General features: G+C 42.7%; 1 protein-coding gene and 1 long non-coding RNA gene across 2 annotated transcripts; one reads left to right on the forward strand and one right to left on the reverse strand.

Moving 5' to 3' along the window:
* Window positions 1-1,706: 1,706 nt before the first annotated feature.
* RFXAP (regulatory factor X associated protein) lies at window positions 1,707-8,436 on the reverse strand. Its single transcript, XM_054973097.1, has 3 exons — window positions 7,886-8,436; window positions 4,907-5,014; window positions 1,707-4,520 (listed from the first exon to the last, which is right to left on the reverse strand). Exons 1-3 carry the CDS (start codon window positions 8,345-8,347, stop codon window positions 4,410-4,412), a joined length of 681 nt encoding a protein of 226 aa, XP_054829072.1. The 5' UTR covers window positions 8,348-8,436; the 3' UTR covers window positions 1,707-4,409.
* A 225-nt stretch (window positions 8,437-8,661) lies between these two features.
* Window positions 8,662-11,315, forward strand: LOC129326770 (uncharacterized). The gene is made up of 2 exons (XR_008596732.1): window positions 8,662-8,875; window positions 10,744-11,315. It is a non-coding gene; the product is annotated as an uncharacterized LOC129326770 (long non-coding RNA).
* The last annotated feature ends 5,916 nt before the right edge of the window (window positions 11,316-17,231 follow it).

A 17,231-nucleotide genomic window follows, 5' to 3' on the forward strand; every position in this document is an offset into this window, starting at 1 on the left:
AGACTGCAGGAATTATAGGGTGTAGAGGGTGGAAACACAAATAAAGAGCAGTAACAATGAGGGTAGAGGGGGAGAGAACATTACACAACCTATGGGTTGCAGAGAAGGAAAGAGAAAAGGATGGAGCCATATTTCTTTTAAAAAGATAAAGAGTTACAAAGTGTGGGTTCAAAATATTGACTTAAAATCGTAACAACTCAGTGGTTAAACCAGTATTCACAATACAAAATTGACCAAAGTGTTATTGTTAGCCACTAATGATTAGTCCAAAGATTAGTGAAATATGTTGTCTTTTTATAACAATGTATTGCCTGGTTTAAGCATTTTGAGTAGGGTGGGGCCATAGCTCATAGAAGCACTTCTGCCTTCCTTGCAGGCAGTTTCAAAAGGTCTGAAAGTTTATGTATATTTGAGTGATAGATCTATCTGAAGCAGGCAAACTGTGTGCATGCCTGAGAAAGTTATATATATCTGTGTGACTGAGCCTATGTAAGGAAACTTTAAGAACCGGTAACTATCTTTGAAACTATCAAGCTTAATAGCGTGAAACCAATACGCTTGTAAAAGTAAGTTTATTTTGGTTTTTTGTTCCTCCCAGTGTATATGTTATTCCTATATCCCATTCCTATCCTCAGGGCCACATGGTCCCATTAAGGAGCCTGACGCTTGGGCACATTATTAAAGGGGAAATTTAAATTAACTATTTTGGAATATAATTCCTGGTGGCAGCAATTTACCCAGGTGTAAGAGGGTTAAAGGCAAAATCTAACTACAAAACAGAAAGGGGGTTGTGACTAGAGATGGGCACGAACAGCACTATGAACCAAAAAAAAGCCACAAACAGCCCAATCTGCTGTACACTAACAAGCTGTTCATGAGGCCCCATTCTAAATGAACAGGTGGTTGTTGCAAGCCTCATTGGTTGCTTTGCGTCAAGCCAGACAGTCTGGCACCTGCAATCAATTCCCTTGGCAACTTAGGCAGGGATTGTCTGAACTCCTGCTGTTGCCCTGGAAACCCCAATCAAAGCCCAATTTAGCTTGATAGGCAGGTCTTCCTTTCAAGTGTGGAGCTCCAAATTTGTTACAACAAGGGAGCGAATACCAGGGGGGAGGGAGGCAGTGGACAGTTGCTGTTGGCATTTTGATAAAGAGTGTATTGGAGCGTGAATTTTCTTTGTGTGGTGGGATAGGGATCTACCTCTTCAAGTTCCAGGGCTGCTGCCAGGCTCTGGGGCCAAGCTATTATTTATTATTGGTACCTTTCCTGATGCCTGCTCAGGTCAGGTTTCTGGGAGTGGCACAGTAGGGATCTTGACTTGGATGATGGCTGGAGGAGAGCCTGCTGGCCCCCACGAACAGCCAACCACAAACATGTTCATGAACAGGGCCTTGTTCGTCCCTGTTCCTGGATGACAACGAACATCATGTTCAGTTTTTTCCCCGTTTGTGCCCATCTCTAGTTGTGACACTCTCCTTTCCTTCAAGGTGGCCTTCTTGCTATTACATTGGCCAAGAGAGTTAGTGAACTCCAAGCAGTAAGGATGAATCCCCCCTTCCTACAGATATCCTGACAAAGTGGTGAGGCATACTAGTTTGCAGTTCTTACCCAAGGTAGTGTCTAGATTTCATGTTTCTCTTAGCATAAACTTCCTGGTGTTTTTTCCCAATCCAACAACTTCTCAAGAACGTACACTACACGTTGGATGTGAAGAGAGCTGTTTTATTTTATATGGACAGAAGTCAAATCTTTTCAGAAGGATTCCACATTTCTTGTTTGCCATTCTGGCCTCAATAAAGGAAAAGTTGCATCATCTCAGACGATATCTAGATAGGTAATAACTTGCTATTAAAATGTGTTATGAGTCTGCTCCAGTTCCTTGCCCATTTACTCTGTGCCCATCCAACAATAGCACAAACTGCCTCTGCTACATTCCTTCAAAGGGTGCTGCTGGTGGACATCTGCCGGATGGCTACATGGCCTTCAGTGGATGCTAACTCTAGAAGACAGACAGCAGTGGGTAAAGCTGTCCTACAATCTCTTCATCTGAGAGCGTCCCACTACCTTCTTGGTGAGTAACTTGATACTATCCCAGTGTGGGACTACACTGAAGACTGTAGATGAGAACAGAGTTGCACTACCTGTAACTGTTGTTCATCTAGGTCTTTGTGCAGGCACACATTCCCTCCCTCCTGTCCTGCTGTGAGCTCTCTGCAGTTTGCTGTTGATGGGTTCACAGAGGCACAGGAGAACTGAGAGGAAAAGGGGGTGACCTCTCTAAACCATGTTACTGTTTGGGGTGGGAAAAAATGCTCTGGAGCAGTCCAGGGGGAAGGTCACCCCCTCAGTAGTCTAAAAGCTAAGAAAATACTGTTCTGAGCAGCTGGCCTGAGCAAGTGCAGTTCCCAATGTGTGCCTGCATGAAAACCTAGAAGAACAACAGTTATAGTTTCCTCTTTTCAAAAAAATTCTCCATCTTTGCTTGAGCTCAGATAACTACAAAGTAGTTTCCATGACACTTTTCCCCAACAGTAGACCACTGCAGGTGTGTGATCAACTACTCTCAGTGCAGGAAATGTATGAATTTCTTTACTGGTAAAGAGCAAGATTCAAGTCCAGCAGCTCCTTAAAGACCAACAAGATTTCCAGGGTATACCTCTTTGAGAATCAAGCTCCCTTTGTCAAATGACTCTCGAAAGCTTATACCCTGGAAATGTTGTTGGTCTTTATTGGACTTAAATCTCTATTGGACTTAAATCTTGCTGTTCTACTGCAGACCAACATGACTACCCACCTGAAACTCTCTTTACTGGTGAAGGAGAAGATAAAATCTTGCATGAAATAATTAAAGAATGAGAACCGCTATTTTTGATCAGCAGACACTCAAAGCACTATTAAAAGGAACTGGATCTAATTAGTGGCAGCAAATTGCTGGAACATTTCACCCATTCCTTACTGCACAGCAGACCTCAGCCAATGAAGTTTTCCACTACACAGCAAATACAGCAAACAGAAAAGCAGAAGGTTGCTGCTAACATAAATTGCATTTAACTACTTCCTCTACATAGAATTGGAAAAATGTTATCCAAATTGTTATCCAGTCAAACTAGTAAGAACTGGTAAGCACCATGAGCACTTGAAATTTGCATACTATTTGCATCTCAGCATAGCATACAGTTCCTTTCTCTTTAAAGAGCATGCCAGAAATACTGCAAGGATCGTTTCTGGTATCCACTACTAGTCAGGTTCATACTATGGTGGAACAAGATACCTACATACAATGAGTTGGATCCTACCAGGTATTTCACTGGCGCAAGAAGGTAAAAGGGCCCCTTTTGACTCCTGAAAAAATTATTCTGAGCATCATGAAATCCAAGATGACAAAAATGCCATATGGTCAAGGCTGTAGTGAAGAAGGGATTTGGCAAGATTGCTTTCCACCCTTCTTGCAGTAGCATAAAACCTGGTAGAATTGAACCCAATATATTCAACAGAAACTTCTTTTTAAAATCCGATTATAAAATTTTTTAGATGACATACCTATTATCCAAAAAGACTTAAAAAATCCTAAACATGTTCAGAAATAGCAGCCTAAAAATTACAAAAATACAAAAATGGTACTTTAATATATTCGTGAACATTATTTGTTCATTGGTACAAACAAATCTTACTAAAATATAAAATTAATATAAATAGGCTCAAATGAGTGCCTTTTAATGATTTATGCCAGTAATATACTGAAATAACCATACTAATGCTTGAAAACCATGTTTACAAAATGCATACAAAATTAATATTAACATGGGATTTGTTGTAAAACAACATAATACAGAAGATGATCAACTAGTTTGACCAGAGGGACAAATCTATTACCAGCACTGGAGAAGTAGGCCAGAACTTGCTGAGCTTTCCCCATAAATTTGCAAGTCCAGCACTGCCCCTATATATATCCCTGAACTATATATGCTACTGGATTGGCTCCAAGTTTACATTTTACAACTTCCACAGAAAGTAAATATTGCTTTCTTCAATGATTGTCATTAAAAATCACCTTATGCAAGATATTGAGCTTTTCACATAGCAAAACATTTAGGCAATTATTTTTGATTTGGTCTATTCATTTCTATGCCTCCTTCTCAGAACAGCTTCCAGAACATGAATGGAAGTTTTCAAATGAAGGAAGAATCCATAAAAGCTAATATAAATTTTAAAATAAATACAAGCCAAACATCATTGCTGAAACACAAAGGGCATAGACAAATCAGCAAACCTAGAACAATCTAAATAGCAACTGAAACCACACTCCACAATGACAGCAGTTCAGAATTCTGTTAACGTCTCCTACAACAGTTAAAATGGTGGAAGAAGTTATTTTCCAATAAAAATATGAGTTTGCTATCACACAGCTATCACACTGGTGCTCCAGAGAACTGTTGCTGCCTTTGCTCCAAAGCTTGTTGACTTAACAACTGCTGTCGTTTCTGTAGAAAATGCACAACTTCTGGACTTCTAAGAAGTGACTAGAAAGAGACAAATAGCTTTAGGTTAGACATCTTATATTACAGTTTACCCCCAAATTTCCATTTCTTTCCAAAAAAATGGGGTCCCCCACATGGCTTTAAAATTTCTGAAACAGGACTAAACCCTACAATCATTCATTTAATTTTGAACTTTGGTGATGTATTTTATGCTATATGTATGGCTTTTTAAAAGGTAATAAAAAGTTAGATGTTCAAAATGTGTATTTTTTCTTAATGGTAAAACTTTATAAATTTTGGAAGCTTGAACAGAAAATGGGCACCAGAAAGCATATTGAGACAACTGTAAGTCCCACCGGTTCCTTAAGTTTTTTTTAAAAATAAATTTTATTGCATGAATAGATTTCCTTATGTTTAAAGATGTTTACCAGTCTTTTGTGGTTCAACACTTGCTCCAAAAGCGTAGGTTTTGCTGGCCGATCACCAATAGAACCCGTTCTTTGTTTTGATGCAGAAGCTGCATTTTCAGTGCAATCCTTGGCACAAAGAGAAAGGAAAAAATAAAAATTAACTCCTTTTGTCATTAAAAAGCACTTTAAGGAGAAGACCCATATTGCAAGACATCAGTGTCTGTGGAATATGGATATGGAATATGGATCTTCCTCAACAATTCTAGTAAATTAACAGTGTGACCCTAAATGAACTTATACCTTTCTAAGCACATTGACTTCAATGAACATAGAAAGGTGTAACTCTGCTTAGGATCCAGAGGAGTTAGCCGTGTTAGTCTGTAGTAGCAAAATCAAAAAGAGTCCAGTAGCACCTTTAAGACTAACCAATTTTATTGTAGCATAAGCTTTCGAGAATCAAGTTCTCTTCATCAGATGCCTGATGGCACTGTAAGTTACTATTATGATTTTTCTATCATTATGTCTTTTCTATCACCAGAATAAAGAACAGGAAAACAATATAAACAAATTATTGCAGTTTCAGGAGTGTAGTCATGTTGATCTACAGTAGAAGAGCAAGATTCATGTCCAGCAGTACCTTAAAGACCAACTAGATTTCCAAGGTATGAGCATTTGCGACTCAAAGCTCCACTGCAACAATTCATGATGCTTATAATAATCCGTGTAATGCCACGGCTACACAATAGCATGTAAACTGCTTTAAAATATATTTAACTACAACAACCCCCACACAATACTGGGAACATACTATGACAAAGTTCAGGACCTTTAACAAGATGCTGACAACAAATTTCATCAGCCTCACAAAGGAAAAGGTTTCTATGGTTCTTCAATGGAAGCTGTAATAGTCACTTTCATTTCATAGCAATTGCAAATGAGTTTAAATTTGTACCATATAAGTGCCCCGAGAAATTAAATACAACATTGTTATATACAGGCTAATATTCATCAGGTATTCTTTTCTACAAATAATGTATCTTGATCATTTCTACTGTAGCAAAGATTGGATTTAAAGCAAGCCTAAACATCTAGACCTATTTCACCACCTCAACACATTTCTCTTTGTTGGTTTGTCTCTAGTACATAGCATCACATATAAAATTAAGCCTGTATTTCCTTCATGGACAGGGATCAAGCACAGGGATATTCTAGGAAAGGCCAACTAATTTAAATTAGTCTGGACAATTTGATAATGACAATACTAGACTAGAAAAACAAAAAAGTGCATCCTCAGACATCTTTAGAATGGTCCCACAGTGAATATGTTCATCACGTGTTTGGAAGTGTCATGTCCCAATCACAGCATATAGATTGTGACTGGGACATGACACTTCCAAATGTTAATGAACAGCAACCATGATTATAAAAATAAATGTGAATCAGCTCTAGAAAGGTATATCATGGTAATCTGGAAATCTGTGAAATGGCTCAAGATAGATGCTTTGGTAAAGGAGCAGGGACTGTAGACTATACTATTGGGTACTGTCTGTTGGTGTAGATATGCTCCTACTGGGTACACATCATTTAATGTGTCATGTCAAATTACTTTTGTTTCAGCATTGCTTACAGCTCTTTATTTAGATTTATGCGTTTTTCAAATTTCGGCAATTCATACCCTATTGTATTATTTATTGAATGGCTCAGCTGCTGATTGTATTTGTGTAATTTGCCTTGAGTCTAAAAAATGGCAAGCATCACTGCAGCCCACAGAACAAATTTCTTCAGAGTGGCTGTTTAACAACGCAACCAACAATAGCAGAATCCTAAAGGAATTTAAGTTTCTGCAGAATTAAGTGCAATCCACAGAGCATCAACTTTGTACCCACTGAGGGCCCCTCTGGCACCATTAACTTTCAACAGAATTGTGCATGTTGCTGTACTTCTTTAAATGGGAATATCCATCAAATATATAAATGAGGTCCAAGTATACCTTTACCAGAATGTGTGAGACAAACAAGAGTGTCTTTGTTGAAGAACTTTTTTGCCTTACACACAACAGACAGTGGCAGGCCGGCTAAAGGATCACAAACCTCCAACGCTCCAGAGCAGTAAGAATAAAAGCCTATTTATATGCAACTCCTTACACTCGCCCCTGCCCCCAAGCTTAGGCAGTGTACTCTGTTTTGGGGCAGCAGGATCTGGCTCCAGCGGCACCTTAGAGACCAACAAGATTTCCAGGGTGAAGACATCGGGAATTTGCAACTGGTTATAATTCTTTTTTGCCTTACAGCTGAGCTAGATGTAACTGTGAGATCCATGAAAGGATCTCCTGCTATTTTTTAAAGTGTAAATTGCCACTATAGTCCTTTTCAGGCATTACTTTTAGTTTTGACACTCACACAATGCATAAGTGAAGATCCCGCTACAAGTGACCCATCTAATACATGTAGTTGCCATTTTGTATGAATTCACGTTTTCCAGCTTTCCTACATGTAGATATGTGCTCTCAACAAATCTGGATTTCCAATCATGTATATCAGAACTAGAAAATAATCACAGGAAATGATAACCACACACGTGCAGTTTTAGTGCTAAAATTGTAGACTGAAAAGGGCAAACGTGTTGCCCTGATCTGGATAGGTAGTTCATCGAAAAACTAATTGGTCTGTAAGGTGCCACTGGACTCAAATCCTGCTGTTCTACTGCAGACCAACACGGAATTTGTTAGTTTTCCTGCGGGATCCTGCTGCGAGCCTGCCACTTTCCACAGAGTTGCAGCTTCAGCAGCGGCACTCTCCGGCGCCCGAGCCTCATTCCTCCAGACCCCTGGCACCCACGCAGCGCCCCATCTTTTCTCGAGTCTCTAAAGAAACGTTTCTATTTTGTTACCAAACAGGCAACAGTCAGGAGCCCGCGTCCTGGCCGCGCCGCCGTGCCCGGGGAAGGCGCCCCACGTCCCCAGCCAGGCCCCGGCTGCTCTCCCGCCGCCCCATTCACCTCGACCCGCCCGCCGCCTCCCGGGGCGGCTCCTCCGCCCGCTGCTCCCTGCGTTGCCGCGGCTGCGGGCGGGCCTCCGGCGCCGCCCAGGGCCTGGTCGCTCTTCTTGCGCTTGTACTTGTCCTTGTACATCTTGTTGCGGTGCCTCTTGCACATCCAGGGCTTGCGCTGCTTGGCCACCTGCGTGGTGGTCTCCCGGCAGCCCTGGTAGGTGCAGCTCTTGCAGCCGCCGCCGCCCTGCCCGCCGCCCTCCTCATCGTCGTCCAGCTCGTCCAGGCCGCCGCCGGGGCTGCCCGCGCTCTCGCCGCCCGCCTCCGCCTGGCCCGCAGGGTCCAGCTCGTAGACCAGCATGAGGCCGCCCTGAGCCGCGCCCGCTTCCGAGGCGGCCTGGGCGGCCGGGCCCGGCGGCTGCAGCATGGCGCCCACCGCCTCCCCGTCCCCGCCCCCGCCGCAGGGCTGCATCACCAGCAGCGTGAGCGGCTGCGGCGGGGATGGAGAAGGGGAGGAGAAGGCGGCGGAGCTGCCGCCGGTGCCGCCTGACGACTCCGTCCCGCCCGCAGGTCTCTCAGCCGAGCCTCGAAGGGCTCCGGCTGCCACAGCAACGGCAAACAAGCGGCGCCGGTGGTGACAGGTTACCACCCACTGCGCAAGCGCCAGCCAAGGGTCTTGCACGCCTCTTCCTTCCCTGGACGGCGCAAGCGCAGCCAAGGGTCAAATCCGGTCGTTGAGCATGCTCAATAGAGGAACCTTTCTGGCGCTGTACTTGAGGAAGAAAGGGTTTGCTTTTGCTTGTGCAGCGCGTAGGTGTTACTTCTTTTCCTCATTTAGCCCGCCTTTTGCTGAAACTCTCTGCGGATTACAAAATATTTTACAAAAGACGGATTACAAAAGACATTTAATAAACAGTGCAGTAGGAGTAGGATCGCATGACTGGAAAGCATTGAAAACAACGAAACTCGAAAGCATCACATTGTAAGCTTCTGCTGCCAGGTAAATCTCAATGACATGACATCTCCATGAGTCCAGAATTGCATGAGTTAAAGCTTTATTGCTAATCTATCCGTTCAGTGATCTGTTAATTACAGAGTCATCATTGCCAGGAATGAAATCTATGCCCAGCCCCAAGCTGGGATCCCTAAACTATTGTAGTAGTTAAAGTACACCCTCTTTGCTGGCAGCCTAGTCTAGCTTCCCCATCCCCCAATAACTACAGTGTATATGTAAAGCTAGAAGTAAAGCAGCTAAAAAATCTGCAAAGATGTTTTAGAAATTTCACCAGTTCCAAGGTTAAGTGTCCATGACAACGGTTCTCTTCCCAGGCCGAAAGCTAGAAACAGACAGATAAGCTGGGAGGAACCCCCTTCCTCTGCACGCTGTTACAGAGACAGGATTTTTAACATCAGAGTACAATGTCCATTAGACCTTTACTCAGCCTCTCCTAATTAGGGATTGGCCTTTAAGTATGTCAGGGGTATGCCAAGACCATGACACACATACCGTAATGCGGCACAAAACAGCAAAAATAAACAAGGTCATTGTAATTTCATTGATGTCATCATGTTTGCTAAAGAGCTGTATCTTGGGATCATGTGACTAAACAGATTATTATCCTTGTAGAACGGAATAGACATTTAATATAGTTGTAACCAAAACTTTCCATCAAAAGACTCCAGAGGAAGCTCACAATTACCACTGTGCTAATAAAACAGATTAAAACCATCATAAAAGATCAGTTAATAGCAACAGAAAGTATATATCCCTATTAAAAGCAGTGGATTATAAAACATCTCAATCACAGAAGCAAAGAATTCAGATACAAAAATACAGCAGGCCAAATAATTTAAAATAGTAAAAATAGACACAGAGGTAGATATCATTGAAAGGTAAATATCCCTTTAAGACTTAAAAAGACTGGAGACTCCCTGACGCCCCCTCCCCCCCATATTCTTAGCCCAACTGGCACTCCTTGACTTAAAACTTGAGAAAAGTACACCACCACCATAAAAATTCACAACCAGTTGATGCTTTCTAAGCAAACGGGGATTTATTCTCATCTTATGGAAGGAGCAAAAGAAACTTATGCTAACCAGCATGGTGAGAACTAGCATGTGAGAGCCAGATTGGTTTAATGGTTTGAATATTAGACTAGGATCCAGGAGACCCAGGTTTAAATTCAAATCCCTTCTCTGACATGCAAGTTTATTGGGTGATCTGGGGACATTCACACACTCAAGTTAACCTAACTCACTGGGTTCTTAGAAGGATAAAATAGAGCAGAGAAGAATGCTGTAAGCCCCTTTGGTTCTGCCTGCAACTTTACATAGCATGAGAGAGGATTTGTCCTACAGAACTCCATAAGTGAGCTCCCAAAAGAAAAGTAACAGTCCCTCACCACCAGCCTCACAAAACTAAGAACACCCTGAGTTACTGTCGAAGGCTTTCACGGCAGGAGAACGATGGTTGTTGTGGGTTTTCCGGGCTGTATTGCCGTGGTCTTGGCATTGTAGTTCCTGACGTTTCGCCAGCAGCCGTGGCTGGTATCTTCAGAGGTGTAGCACCAAAAGACAGAGATCTCTCAGTGTCACAGTGTGGAAAAGATGTTGGCAGGTCATTTATATCTACTCAGGAGGGGTGGGGTTGAGCTGAGTCATCCTGTAAGAGTTTCCCAGGGTGTGGAATGCTAATGGAAGGAGGCTTCACTGTATCCTGAGGAGGTTCTTTTGCAAATGGATTGGTACTTGATGTGCTAATCTTCTCTGCAGGGCTATTGTCGGGGATAGAATGTTTTGTTAGCCTGGTGTTTTTCAGAACTGGAAACCATGCTCTGTTCATTCTTAAGGTTTCTTCTTTCCTTACAGGATGACTCAGCTCAACCCCACCCCTCCTGAGTAGATATAAATGACCTGCCACATCTTTTCCACACTGTGTCACTGAGAGATCTCTGTCTTTTGGTGCTACACCTCTGAAGATGCCAGCCACAGCTGCTGGCGAAACGTCAGGAACTACAATGCCAAGACCACGGCAATACAACCCAGAAAACCCACAACAACCACCCTGAGTTACTGTCAGGATTGGTGTTAGCATAACTTGGGGCACCTGCCAAGGCCCAAACCTTCTCATGGGGCCCACTGCTGCTGCCCGCCCAGTCACCTTCCCTGCTGATCTGCTTGTTCTGAGCCCTTCCACCACCCACATTCATGTCTGTACATGATGCTAAGTACTACTGGGGAAGGGTGTGTGGGTGGTGAACAGCCATTGTACTTCCACCACACCCCAGGAGGCCTCAAGCCCCAAGTTGTGTGCTGAAACACTATGCAGGTCAGGACTGGAGTAGACAAACTTGCACAGAGGAGAACAGGTACTGCATGGAAATGGTTGCTTTGTATTTTTGTACTATTGAGATGAGAAATAAAAATGGGACTTTGTTACACTCCATCTGGCCATAGAGCATCAACCCCTCCCCAGTCTCCTGCAACACCCCATAACATGGGTCATGATGATACCCCAGTTGTATAGGGAAAGAAGTAAACACAAAACTAGAACTGACTGCCCTGGTTCCAGAAAGCCGTATCTGAATCCATCAGTCACAGGAAAGTGAAAAGTACAAGATGAGTCTATGCTCACATGGATGTTTTTCTTTCTATAAGGGCGAGAAGACTGCAGGAACTATAGGGTGTAGAAGGTGGAAACACAAATAAAGAGCAGTAGAAATGAGAGTAGAGGGGGAGAGAACATTACACAACTATGGGTTGCAGAGAAGAAAAAATAAAAGGATGGAGCCAATTTTTTTTAAAAGATAAGAGTTACAAAGTGTGGGTTCAAAATATTGAGTTAAAATTGTAACAACCCAGTGGTCAACCAGTATTCACAATACAAAATTGACCAAAGTATTATTGTTAGCAACTAATGATTAGTGCAAAGATTAGTGCAAAGATTAGTGAAATGTGTTGTCTTTTTATAACAATGTATTGCCTGGTTTAAGCATTTTGAGTGGGGAGGGGCCATAGCTCATAGCAGCGCTTCTGCTTTCCTTGCAGGCAGTTTCAAAGGGTCAGAGGTTAACAGGTGATGGGATAGATCTCCAGAGACAACAGAGAGCCACTGCCAGCCAAAAGAGAAGTGAAAGAGTGCTGGTGGGCTAGAAAGATTGTTTTTCTGATGTGGTAAAAGGCAGGTTCATGGATACATAAATGGCACATTTCTTGCCCACAACGTTTGCTTTTAAAACAAACAGGAGTCTTATGGTACCTTACAGACTAATGCATTTTAATTTCAGCATAAACTTTTGTAGACTAGAGTTTACTTCCTTGGGGCTCTAGTCTGTGAAACTTTATGCAGGAATAAAAATGTGTTAGTCTTCCCTGGGCCGCAAGACTTCTGTTTGTTTTTGCTGCTATAAACTTAAAAACAGCTACTCCTCTGGGATTTGCTTTCAAAATTTAACTACAAAAGAAACATTATCTCTCCCTCTTAGTACACTATTTTTAAAAAAAAATTACACAAAGAGCTTCTTTGTGCTTTTGTCCACTAGGTGTAGCATAAAAGACTTCAGTGTAAAATAAGTCTATCAAATGTATATATCCTCAGGCTTCTGGTTTTAAAGAGAAAACCATCTAAATGCAAATTACTTTATAAACTTTTTTTTAACCATTAGAAAATTCAGAGACACATCAAGAACATTATTTGGGATTTTACAAGACTGCTTTGAAAGGTAGGTGGAAGATGTGAGAAAATGCAGCATAATACCAAAAAGTTGCTACAGCCCGATTCTAAGCAAAATTGATTACAGTGGGCTTCAGCTGTATCTTACTCAAATAAAGTTACATTTCACAAAGGATTTCAAAATCCTACTGTCTTCTTAAATATTTAATTCTGCTGCTTAATGTCCTGCTTCATAAGACTCGCAATACTAATACAACTTTGGATTATATAGAAAGGAAGCTATCTGCAGATGCAAAAACAGAGTGAAATTAGCTTACATTTCTTATGGGTATTTGCCAGTCACCATGCAGTACCTTCCACATCCCCAATTCTCCTGCTGACATAATGAATCCCTGTGCAAGACCAGAGTACGGTTAACAACTTTTTAAAGTGGCTTATTCCTGTATTTTTAAATAGCAGATTAATTTTCCTGACTTGGGGATGAGTGACAGAAGAAGTTTTATCAAGATAAAACCATTAAAATTAACCACCATTAAATGCCAGGCAATAAAACCTGGAAGCATACAAGCATATATTGAAAGTTGGGCTTAACTCTGTCCCTCTCCTTGTAGTGGTGACCGAGGGAGTGTCCACACAGATGTTCTCCTGCAGCCATTTCATGGATTCCTTTTGGAGCTGTATTAAAACATCTTTGTTTTTAATCCAGTTTAAAGGAAAAGCCGAAGAATGAGCATGACCTTGTGTGGATGTTTCCCTTTAATGCAGGGGCTTTCTGCTTTCCATGTTTTCTCCGAGCAGAAACAAACCGATTTGAATATTCCCCAAATATTTGACAAAATTTCTCTGATATTTAATCAACAAATTAGTTTTGCCTAATTGGATGGAAGGCTGGCGACCACTGTTTAAAAAAATGTAGTAGTTTCCCAGTTCTAGTCTTTGTGGCTGTCCATTTCAGAGACCACCCCATGCTAAAAGTGGGGTTTTCAGCCAGTGTTGTGAGACTTTTCCTCATGCCCCCCCCAAATTTTAATAAGCACCCTTTCCCAAGTCTTTTTACCCCAGGGTCAAACTCCAATACATGAAAGAGTTTGCTAACCTGTCTGAAGTGCTACAGAAGATTCAGAGCCACCTGGGCTTCCACTTCTGGCTTAGAAGTCCTTGGGAAAGCAAGGGCCCTCACCTGATGTCTTTCTGCTATGGATATCTGAGATTACAGAGGAAAAAAGCAAGCCCCCACCCTGGGGATGAGGCCATTAGCTGTGGACTGCAGCCACCTCCTACTCTTTGACCTCCCATCCTCAGCCATGACAGGAAAGGTGTGAGTCAGCCAGTCCCTCCACACCAGCCTGCATGGAGGAGCCTCTGCTAAAACCCTGTCCAGGAGCAGGCCAAGCAGCACCAAGGGCTGAGGCACAAGCCCTGTCAGCTCTACAGGAAGCTTCTGCTTCAAGTTCCACTTGGTCCAACGTGCCCCTAGTCCACTGGAGTACACATGTCACCCTCTTTTGCTCCTTGATGGCACCAACATGCCCAGCTGCCAGCAGTCAATACCATAGCCTTGCTGCCCTTCCAGCTACCTGCTCTGCATGGCGTAGTGAAGAAATGTTAGAGAAGCCTCAGACTCCTTTGCTGAGCCCCATTGGGAAGGTATCTCTACCCTCTTCTCCCTGCCCACTCTCTGGCAGACACTGCTCTGCCATGATGCTGTGTCAGCAGAAGCCTGGGCTGGAGATAAGGAGGCTAGATGCTGGAACAAGCTACGCCATGCGCTGCGGGGCCATTTAGCTTTGCTTGCTCACAGCCCCAGTGGCCCTATAGATAGTGCAGTGGCCCACATTAAAGAGCCAGTCTACCCATCCTGGCCAACCCAGCTCCCACTGCTGCTTAGCAGATGTGGCCATGTGAGGGCAGTGTTGGCGCAGACTGGGATTTGGCCACTTTCCAACCAATGCACCTACTTACTTTCACCTTTGTACAAAACAATACTTAGACCCTTCCTCTTGAAAGCATCAGCTTGTTTAATTCAATTTGTAAGCTATACATTAGAATATTAAATAAATAACTTTCCACATAGAGCTTTTAGTTCTGGCAGCAGGGGGAAAGAATGTGATCCTGGACTTCCTTTATTGGAAATAAGAAATCTCCCTGAAATCATTGGGATTTACAAACAAGTAAACATGGATAGGGTCAGACTACAAAGTCTTGCTTTATGTGCTGAAACAAAACATGTGGTCTGTCAGACAGCTCTTCCAGACTTGATTAAACTGCTACACATAACACTACAGCCATATATCAGGTGGCAGATTGACCATTTTACTTAGCAGGAAATGCCTATTGGGCTGCGTCTCTGAAGGGCCGTTGGCAGCTGCAAAGGGGCTGGTTTCTGCTTGCCAAAACTGCTGCAACTTGACTTGCCAAGACACACAGCAGCAGGGGAAGAGAAGGGTAGGAAGTGGCTGCTCCACTCATACTTGGAATGCCATCTTTTTGATGGCAACGTCCATTGTATTTTCATCCTCACAGAGACAGCAGTCCAGGTGTGAGGGCAGAGCCACCACTATCACTTCCTCGCCTCTTTGCAAGAAGGCAGTTGCTGGAAAGAAGATGGTGGTGGCAACTGAACCATCTGCTACATGAGGGGAAAGAGGCAGCAGCCTTTTCTCGGGAATCACTGCCTCAGCGCCGACTTGTTGCTGTCTTTACAGCCCACCAGGATTACAACAAAACTGGGTGGAGAGTAACATGTCACACAATGTGGGCTGGTCCTCTTGTTGGCAGAGTGCCTACGCAGCAGAGAGGATACTGAACTGATTGAGAGTGACAAAAGCTTTATTAATAGAACTAACAGACCGGATAGGAAACAGAAGAAATAAACCTAGCTGTCTTGCTTGGTGAGAAAGTTCTGGAGAGTTCTAAGATGGAGGAGAAGATAAAAATAAAAGTGATAATAATCATTGCGCTTATGTACCGCTCTTCTAGGCAGATTAAGTACTCACCAAGAGGGGTGAATAACGTAGTGTTATTATTATCCCCACAATACAGCTGGGGAGCTGGGGCTGAGAGGAGTGGCTTGCCCAAGGCCACCGACTGAGCTCATGACAATAGTGAGATTCAAACCAGAAGAGTGTTGATTCACTGCCAAACCACTTAACCTCTGCGCTACAGCAGCGCTGAGAGGAGCATTATTCCCTTTAGAGAAAAAGTACTCCCCTACTGTCCTGTCTAGTTACACCTTGCTGCCCCCTGCAGCATCTTTTCTCCTCTACTTTGTACACAGACATTACTATACTCCAACACTTCTGACACCACCTAGAGCACATCACATGCTCTAAGCTATTTGGAAATCCCAGGTTGCTCCTACAAGTATAGCATTACCCACTGAGAAGGAGGAGACTATTGTCTAGTGCCAGCCACTTTCCCCTGACACTGTTCATTTTCTTCCATTTAAATCAACAGAGATTATCTCCAAGCGTTTAGGGATTTGGAAAGGCACAATTTTCCAGTGTCTTTTACTGGCGGTATCCATTTCAGAATGTGTTCTTTTATTGTCTGCTTAGCTGGTCTCTGTAGAAGCACAACATTGGTCAGTAGTTTTCATTTTGGTATATTACATCTCCAGTTCCAATATACAATACAATAAGAATCTCATTTCTGTTTATTTTATTTGATATTCATATATATCTCTGTGCTTTCACTGTAGGCACATGAATATTATTTGTTCTTCCTGCTTAAAATTCACCATAACATGCATAAAAATAAATATGCAGCAGATTATGCATCAAAATAATATATTCTCCCACTCTGGGAGAAAAGTCCACTCTTGATCTTAATCCACCCCAGTGGTACCCGATAGACTGTAAATATGTACGGGAAACAACAACTGATCAGAATAATTTTAATATTTGGAAACCCTTCATGAATATTTGTAAGATCATATTCATTCTTTGTAATTAAGTGACCACCTGGCTGTTTTCATGCAAGAAATAAAATTCTCCCAAATGAGAAATTGTGATGGCTAGAGGGGGATTCTTCCAGTCCACAAGCCAACAACTGTAGAAGTGATCCAAGCAAGTGTCTCAGCTGCTGTGCCAGGTAATTAACGCTTCTTAGGAAGCTGTCCCCAGCTGAGAACCATAAAGATTAGCTGTAGGTATCCTTCTGGCTCAGTACATTAAGAAGGGCCCCTCAAACCATAGCCTTTGAAATGTCAAAAGCACCTTCACATAATATTCTCCATAGTTCTATTAAAGTGTGTTTGGATTAGTTTGACAGCGCTCATTTCCCCTTTGTGCAAATCAGAGCACTGCGATTTTTTCCTGCAAAGTGTGTACCATGTAAATTAGGGTTGCCAAGCTCCAGGTGGGGCCGGAGAGTTCAGATCTCCTCGAGGAAATGGAAGCTTCAGGGACTCTACAGCATTACATCTCTGCAGAATTCTCTCCCCTCTCCGAGCTCCACTCTCTCCAGGCTCCTCCTCCAAATCTCCAGGAATTTCCCAATGTAGAGTTTGCAACCTTTATGTAAATACATGTTTATGAGGAAAAAATGTGTACATAGAGGATTCCTTTAACTGGGGTACTGTATGAGTGTAAACTAGGAAGTCTCTGGTCCAAACTGCAGTCATGAACTCAGAAGGTGGTAATAGGCAAGTTACCACATTTCAGTAATCTGTATCATGGAAAGA

Source organism: Eublepharis macularius, chromosome 3 (assembly GCF_028583425.1).
Source record: "Eublepharis macularius isolate TG4126 chromosome 3, MPM_Emac_v1.0, whole genome shotgun sequence".
NCBI classification, from domain to species: domain Eukaryota; kingdom Metazoa; phylum Chordata; class Lepidosauria; order Squamata; family Eublepharidae; genus Eublepharis; species Eublepharis macularius.

What these genes read in the sequence shown, in the direction of transcription:
- RFXAP (XM_054973097.1), bottom strand. Translation starts at nt 8,347, where the DNA reads ATGCAGCCCTGCGGCGGGGGCGGGGACGGGGAGGCGGTGGGCGCCATG. An exon ending in GAGGCGGCGGGCGGGTCGAG is followed by an intron (nt 5,015 to 7,885) that starts GTGAATGGGGCG and finishes CTTTGTGCCAAG; the next exon opens with GATTGCACTGAAAATGCAGC. An exon ending in TGTTGAACCACAAAAGACTG is followed by an intron (nt 4,521 to 4,906) that starts GTAAACATCTTT and finishes GTCTCTTTCTAG; the next exon opens with TCACTTCTTAGAAGTCCAGA.